A 9,101-nucleotide genomic window follows, 5' to 3' on the forward strand; every position below is an offset into this window, starting at 1 on the left:
TAAAGTGCAGCGCGGATTTTATTTTAGCGGTGAGGGGGCACGGTTCCTGGAACCACAGTAAAAAAATGGAAGATTTGTTACCAGTTCTATTATCTTCAACAATTTAGCAACGGATTTTATTTTAGCGGTGAGGGGGCACGGTTCCTGGAACCACAGTAAAAAATGGAAGATTTGTTGTCAGTTCTATTATCTTCAACAATATAGTAACGGATTTTATTTTAGCGGTGAGGGGGCACGGTTCCTGGAACCACAGTAAAAAATGGAAGATTTGTTGTCAGTTCTATTATCTTCAACAATATAGCAACGGATTTTATTTTAGCGGTGAGGGGGCACGGTTCCTAGAACCACAGTAAAAAATGGAAGATTTGTTGTCAGTTCTATTATCTTCAACAATATAGTAACTGCGATATTTGACAGTTCGTTTGTTGAAGAATAAAAGTATTTATCGTTGATATACTTTCGGCTAATAGTAGTGCCAAAACTTCCTGATTGAAAGTACAGAAGAATGTATAACAATATGTCAGCTACCACATATCTGCTATATCCAGTGCCAACGAGGCCATTCGCCCAATACCAGACCTCATTAGGCCAGCGGTGGTTGAGATGCTATTTATATCTCCAGTTGCTTGAAAAACATGTAAACAAAAATGTCATGTAATTTTTGTCACTTTTATACGAGTCATTTACAAATCAGAATTCTATAACATCCAGACACACACACACAATTAGCTGAATCATATAAATATACAAACTGAAATTTTAAAGTAGTTTTATATAATCTAGTTTTTTATATAAATCCACCTTAGTATATGAACATCATGATTTATCTCATTATTTAGTTTATATTTACTTCATCTAGAATACTTCAAGTCTTGAATATAAACTTAAATTAACAAGAAAATTTTACTTTACAGCTTACCTTTAAGGAGTGGCGTCGCCACTTTCTGTTGGTTTTTTACAAACTTAAGGTTTGCAATGATCAAACTCTCTCGAATTCTTAATTTCTCTTCGTTCTCAGCTCTCATCAGTGTAATACTTGCTGAATTCTCAAATTTCTTCAAAATATCATATTTTCTACGAGTCGATAGCCACCTAGCAGTAGAGCCCACACATTTCTCGTCACAAAACGTGCATGCAAATTTATAGATAGAAAAAAAAATATTTATCCTTAAGTATCTCATATTTAAAATGAAAAACATTTTCTATTTCTACAATATACTTAAATATACGCTCTGTCTAAGTTTAAAGGTGAATTGTTCTTTATATATAACTGTTGTCTTAAATATGGTAATACCATTACTTTTGGTTTCTTTGGTATATCAAATTTCTCCTCAAATGATAAGGTTTAAATTGCACTTTTCATGACCTAGAATAATATTACTTATCAAAACATTTTTATCAATAATATTTTAGAATTTATATTCTATAGTTTTTAATCTCTTTAAATTTTGCATTGCTTATTCTTTTAAATGTTCAAGTTAGAAACTCTTGGAAATATCTGTTGATCCCGATTTTAAGATTTCAAGTAAAAATGTGTAGGTGTATTTTGTTTTCACTATTTTGATGTATGACAGGAAAGACAGTTATACAGAGGTAGCCTTTTTGCATGCCTAGTGTGCCTCAATCACTGGACAATAATGATAATTACTGTCATAACCACGCCCGGTTACAAAGAAAGACTCCATCACTACCAGGTAGCCGACCACACAGACTAAATTATCAAAGTTTGTAGTAGTAAAATTATAATCACATATACCGCCATCGCAAAATTAAAAATGATGAAATCTAATGAACCATTTTCACTACTACAACTATGCCTTAGTAGAACAATTATTGTAATTTACATTACCTTTGTACGTGGAAGACACCAAAGATACTTCTCCCCGAGGCCTTATATTTCAGGTGATTTATAATTTCATCATGAATCAAAAGGACAGATCTTAAAAAAAATATGTGTCATAACTATATTGTACCTTATAATAGCAAAGATATGATACAATGTAGTACACAAATCCATACTGGATATACATTTATAATGGATGAAACAATGATTATCTCTTGTTTTCTTTCCAGGGATTATACACTCTTGCAATTACTCTTGCTACTTTCCACGTAATAACAGTCTTGGGTGACCCAGGTAAGTCTACATATTTAAAATACTAAGGTTAACGTTAACATAATAGTAGTTTGAGATGACCCAGGTTAGTTTGAATGGCTAAACTCTGGGATTAGCGTTAACGTGTGATAACGGTCCCAGGTCACCCAGGTAAGTCTACATATTTAAAATCTAAGATTAACGTTAACATAATAGTAGTCTCAGATGACCCAGGTTAGTCTGCTTATCAAACTCTGGGATTAGCTTTGATTAATAGTCTCAAATGTCCCAGGTATGTCTGCCTACCTAAACGCTATGATTAGCATTAACATATAACAACAGTTTCGAATGACCTAGATAAGTCTGCTTACCTAAACTCTAGAGCGTGTATGAGTTGAACATATAACAATTTCACATATCCTAGATAAACCTACTTTATAAATCTAAGGCTTGTTTGAACTCACTTGCAGCACGTACTTTTATTAGCTTTATATACGGTAGTCGTTAGAGTATTCTACCGATAAGGCTACTATGAAATCAAAACTGGAAAAGTAGTGAAACAATAATAATGTTACCGAAACCTTGCCTAATGAAAGAAAGAACAAAGAAAAGTAATCTATTACAAGTATTAGAGCATTACTGTTCATCAACAGTTATTTTACGAACTGCTGTGAGTGTTTTTATGTGTATTTAGTCTTTCTTGTCGATAATTCCCGATTGATTAGACCAGTAAATGCAATATTTTACATGATTACTTTAGGAATATTGTCCTTTACGTGCAAAAGAGCATCGCAATGTTACCATGGTTACCAGTGGGTTGGAAAATCTGGCAGTAAAATACAATATATTTTCATTATGCTTATAACAAAAATAAGAATAGTAATTTCAATTAAAGATGCAAAGAATGTTTTATCGGAAATGTAAAAAACTAAACCAAACTATACATTAATGTATAAAGATTTGCTCTTTTAGTTCGCAGTTTTTAAGCTGTACTAGTCCTTTTGAGAAATAGACAAGTAGTGTGTTATCGAAAACAAATGTATACAGTTTCACACTCAACAAAATGTATTATCGAAAACAAATGTATACAGTTTCACACTCAACAAAATGTATTATCGAAAACAAATGTCTACAGTTTCACAGTCAACAAAATGTAATCACTGTACAGAAGAAAAACAGATTAATATACTGACAATAGGATTAACAATTGTCCCTCAAGATCAATGTTCCATTGAGATAAGATGATAATATTGAATTTGAGTGTCAAATATCTTATGATAAACGATAATAATAAGCATACAAATATACGTAGAAAATTACCGTATGGAGTTATGTACTCTCTGAGAAGTATTGCAGTCCCCTCACCTCCCTACATACAAAATAGCTTTGGAAAAGGCACTTTTCTTATGTAAAATGTTTAAAAAAATCAACACCTACTGTTATAAATTAGTGAAGTAATCTTATTACTGGAAAAGTAAAACTGGCTAATTAGTTGATAGGTAGTAGAAATACAGATCCTATTCTTCATTACTTCAAATATAAACTATTTATAAGCCTTATAAAGGCTTCATGAACTGTTATAAGGTTTTAATGAACGATTGTCCTTTTTTGCGTGTCATACATTAGTGATAAAAGTAGAAAAATTGAAGTAACTATTCACAACCTCATGGACTTCCTTCTAATAATGTTGAAATATAAATTATGGTTTTCTAATTTTGTTTGATTTGTTGGCCTATAATCTGAACTTAAAAATATTGCCGTCTTCAAATTAAGTCTTCGTTATCTAGCATTTTTGTTAAATAAATATACATATAAAGGTTTTCAACAAGATTATCTGATTCTGGATTTTTTACAAAGTAAAAAGAATCTTCTGGCATTTAAACAAGTTTATGATAATGCTTTACAAATATACAATAATAAACATGATTATGGAGAAACATTGTATATAATTACTATAAAATCCACATATTATGAGAATGCCCTCTCTCTATTGCATAAAAAATGAGTTGTTGGTAGTTTACAATGTGATTTGGTGTCACCCAAATATTCAGACAGTGGCCCACCAGCATAATAGTTTTAAAACTACAGGAAGTTATGCTACTTCCAACAACAATATGATGATCGTATTCATGACTCCCATGACAGAAATACCACATAACAAACGTGTATAAATCAAACTTTAGCTGATGAAAACTACTCCATGCAACAGATTGAGGCATAATTTTTGCTTCAATACGAAATGCGTGGTAATCCTAAAAAGGGTACGTGAAACTAGTACTGTTTGTAACAGAAATGGTCTAGGTAGAAAGCTTAAATTCTTCATAAGTGTTTTTAAATAACAAAGGTCATACATTACAATCCAGCAGAGATACTTCTAATGACCTATTTGCAAGTACGGTGTGAATGTTACTTACAGATCAGTAAGATACGAGTTAGTCTCAATGAATGCGTAGCTGCTAAAGAAAAAAAAACACTGCTTAAGAGAGATAACCAAACCGAAAGGTGGAAGTGGGCGTTAGACTTCACACAATAGGATGACCAAAACTTGAGAAGACTGGTGCTCTTTACAAATGATTGCAAATTCAAACTGTTTGGTAACAATCAACGATGGTAAAGAGGAGAACGTTTACACTGTTAACATACATCTTTAGTGAAGCATTCTCGGATACCAATACAAACGTGGCCTACCTTGCAGCCAGTGGTGTTGGGCTTTATATAATATTGATGGCACCTTGAGTGCTGACAGGTATAAGAACATTCACATTCATTATGAGATTTACAGAAAAGCATGACCTATTTGGCAGGAATTCGTCCTCCAGTAAAACATTGATCCCAAATATGCAACAAATGTGGTGAAACGATACCTTGAAGAATGCCGATGGAACTCTCGAAACCAGGACTTTCTCTGCACCAAGTACAGATACGAAAATTATTAAGGTTCTATAGGTTTATATGGAATCTGAGAAGATCAAACGGTAACCAAACAACCTAGATGAATCGTGAGAAGTAACAATATTCCACAATCATACACTGATAAAATTATGGTTGCATGAAATAAATGTACATTGTTCTGCTTAAAGCAAGTACATAATACTCGTAAATTGCAAAACTTATTAGTTTTCTTTTGTATTCTATATAATAATGTATTGTATCAATGGTCAATTTACCATTTTTTGCAATTAGTCGGTGATTGTGATTCCTATGTGTGTATCACAATTATTTCCATTACTGTACATTTTAGGGTGAGTAGATTCGAAGTACGAAAACAAACGCTAGACAAAAACATCTCCGAGTCTATTATTTCAAATATCAACAAACACGACAGCTACTCGGTGCTTATGTGATTGTGTAGAGTATAACAGAAGTAATTTTTCTTTCACACATACCATGTGCTGAAACTCAACACGAACGACAGCTACTCAGTACCAGGTAATTAGCTTAAGTATGACAGAAGATATTTATTTTTCACACATACCACGTACGACAGCTACTCAGTACCGGTTACTTAGCTTGAGTATGACAGAAGATATTTATTTTTCACACGTACGACAGCTACTCAGTACCGGTTAATTAGCTTAAGTATGACAGAAGATATTTATTTTTCACACATACCACGTACGACAGCTACTCAGTACCGGGTAATTAGCTTAAGTATGACAGAAGATACTTATTTTTCACACACATACCACGTACGACAGCTACTCAGTACCGGTTAATTAGCTTAAGTATGACAGAAGATATTTATTTTTCACACACATACCACGTACGACAGCTACTCAATACCGGTTAATTAGCTTGAGTATGACAGAAGATATTTATTTTTCACACATACCACGTACTACAACTGAACACGTGCGAGAGCTACTCAGTACCGGTTAATTAGCTTGAGTATGACAGAAGATATTTCTTCTGTTTTATATAAAACACATACCTAAACTAATAAGGACTAAAGATGCTAAATACAAGGTATGGCAAAGGCTATTTTTATTTTTTTAGACTTATCATTAACTGAAATGATAAACTTACAACAGTTATGTTAAATACCCGTTTCACGTGTCTCAGAAGCAATTCTTAGTTTAAGCTAATGATTAATTCACATAATGAACTCGTAAATGCATATTTTGCGTTAAAGCATCAACTTAATATCTCATTTGAAGCTATAATGTATGTTGTTATGAAAAGTACAAGGCTTTCACTGGAGAGGGAAAAATACGAATTCGAGTAACAGTTTCTATAAATTAAAGTTATAAGTACAATGCTTTGTAAAGTAGTTGCCTTCAAAGATTTTTTCATGTTTCGTTTTTCCTGCAACTGAACATTATCATTATTTTGAGAATTATATTTAACGTGATACTAATTATTTAGTGTTTTGTTTTTGTTTTTTGACGCACATTAAAGTACTTTCTTTGTAGTATTGTTCGGATTGAATATAATGCTACTCGTTTGTTCCGGACTTTGTGTTCCATCATCTGTATTACTGCTAATTGGATTATGTGTGGTAAGTACAGCATTTTCATACATTACTAACAAGTTGTTATTTTATGTTTAATGGGAACTTGATACTTGAACCAAAATAATTCATATTGTAAGCTGAAATAAATGTATTTTGAAATGGTGATTGTTCTCTGTCATTGTAAAAAATATGTATGTTAATTGTGTGCCCCTAAGAACGTACCAGGAAAGTACAGCCGAGTTCAAGATCGTTTAAGATATTTATTACCAAAACGGATTTTTTATTACTCTAGGAAAGAATGAAATAAATGGTTGAAATTAATCCTGACAATGAAATGGTCTTTTTTTCTCATATTTTCCTGCCCCTCTCTAGCCCTACCACCTAATTACTCAGTCCAGCATTCCCTTTTATACACTATAGCTCTTTTCTTTTTTACTAATGTTCATCGTCTCTTACTTTAAATTAATTAGTACTGTAGTTCTTCCTTGCTTTTGCAATCGCAATCATTAACCCTTTTTCTTCCTGTACGACATATTCATGGACTCGTGTTTTTTCTTCAACTGACTGTTTCGTGCCTATCAAGTTTCTTTCCGTACCATATGCGTTATGTTTACTCTTGTTCAATGAGAATCGTGTGGTCCCTACTTCATGTCTATCATGTTTCACTTCGCATTGTGTGAGTCAACTACCTTGCTCTTTCATGTGCATTATATGTATCACATGACTACGATTCTTCTTGTTTCATGCTCTTAAAATTCGTTCCTGTTTTTTCTGTGTTAGATTCCTCCCTGTGTTTTCATAGAGTCAAATTCCGTTTTGTTTAACAGAAAACAGTTTTATGTTTTTGTTTTTATTGTGAGCCAAATTTCTTTCCAATATGGCTAGTGTTAGGATTTTCTTATCTCATAAGAGTCTGGTTATATATTTTCTCACATGTAGCAGGTTATACCTTGTTTCATGTGCTTTGTACTCCTCTGTTTGTAATGAGTCAAAGCCCTTCTTATTTCATGTCAGACGGGCTCCTCCTTGTCTTATTTCGGTCAATTTATTCCCCTCCTTGTGATTGTCAGCTATCCTCTAGCCTCATGTTATAGAGATTCCCATGTAAACCCCGAACATGTGAGTCATTTTCGGAACTGAACTACTCCCAAACTTTTATGTGGCAGATAAACTATATGTCCATTGCCATTACCTCACAGCGGTAGAAGAGAAAACAGCACTAAACCTTCTTCTCAACCATTTTGACTCATTATTTTGTTGTTGTTTGTTTGTTTTAGCGCAAAGCTACACAATGGGCAATATGGTTCTGTCCACCGCGGAGAATCGAACCCCGTATTTTAGCGCTGTAAGACTGTACATTTAGCACTAACCCATGGGGTGACTTTAGATTACTGATTGATCAAAAGGAATACAAGTCGTCGAGTTGTTAAATAAATTACCGATGAATAAGCAAGAAAACCTGCATATGAGAAAATAAAAAACAAATTGTATGTTACACACTATTTTAGCTGAGTAATTAACAGCACACTATTTTATAGTCTCTTAATGTCAATCTCACTTAAAACATTACACGTGTTTTTCTGATTCCGGTTATTCGTATGGGCAAGTTCTTTACAACGAAAAAAAGTTTAAGATATTGAGTATGCACAAAAAAACAGACTGTGGTTACTTTTTTTGCATACTTATTGATCACGATATGATACCAAATAGAGATAAATATTCAAAAATTCATGAACCTACAGGCTGAAGGCTAATACACGTCTTATAGAGGGATCTGGCATGACATGATGGTTAGGGGGGTTCAAATACTCTAACCAAACATGCTCGAACTTTCAACTGTCAAAGCATTATAATGTGACGGCAAATCCCACTTTTCGTTGATAAAAAAGTTAACCCAAAGATTGGCGGTAGGTGGTGTTGATAGCTGCCTTCCATCTAGTCTATCACTTCAAAATTAAGGACGGCTAGTGCAGATAGCCCTTGAGTAGCTTTGCGAGAAATATTAGGTCGTGAAGAAATTAATGTCGCGTTTTTAGACGAAGAAACCCGAAGAACTTATATATTAAAACAATTCATTTATTAAATGAAATAGTCTCCATTCTCACATTTCGATGTCCTCTTTAACACCTTCCACATTTGCATACGTTTTCCCATTAACAGAGTGTTGCAGCGACCAAAAAAGATGGTAATCTGATGGTGCAATATCTGGAGAATATGGTGGGTAGGGGAGAACTTCCCAACCCAACTCCATAATCTTATGTTGCCTCAAACGTGCTACATGTGAACGTGCATTGTCGTGGAGAAGAACATCTTTCCAATTGACGAGTGAAGGGCATTTCTGATGAATGACTTGATTTAAACGTTCCAGTTGCTGATTATAGATTTCTGCATTGACAGTTCGCTGTGGATTGAGGAGTTCGAAATGAGTTATTCCTTTGGTGTCCCACAAAAGGCAAAGCATCACTTTCTGCGGATGGAGTCCAGGTTTTCGGGTCGGAAGTGGTTTTTGTCTAGGATTGAACCATTGTTTTTGGCGTTTAAATATTCGCATAG

General features: G+C 33.7%; 1 protein-coding gene across 3 annotated transcripts in view; it reads left to right on the forward strand.

The window, feature by feature from the left end:
• LOC111085609 overlaps positions 1-9,101 on the forward strand; it is a 71,058-nt gene that overhangs the window by 51,792 nt on the left and 10,165 nt on the right. For 2 of the 3 annotated variants that reach the window (XM_022385024.1, XM_022385034.1), the window contains exons 2-3: positions 2,074-2,137; positions 6,508-6,593. In XM_022385024.1, the coding sequence (XP_022240732.1) occupies positions 2,074-2,137; positions 6,508-6,593 (150 nt within the window). The remainder of the gene's footprint in view (positions 1-2,073; positions 2,138-6,507; positions 6,594-9,101) is intronic. The other variant, XM_022385041.1, reaches the window with a different exon arrangement.

This window comes from Limulus polyphemus, unplaced genomic scaffold (genome assembly GCF_000517525.1).
Source record: "Limulus polyphemus unplaced genomic scaffold, Limulus_polyphemus-2.1.2 Scaffold23, whole genome shotgun sequence".
Classification (NCBI taxonomy): domain Eukaryota; kingdom Metazoa; phylum Arthropoda; class Merostomata; order Xiphosura; family Limulidae; genus Limulus; species Limulus polyphemus.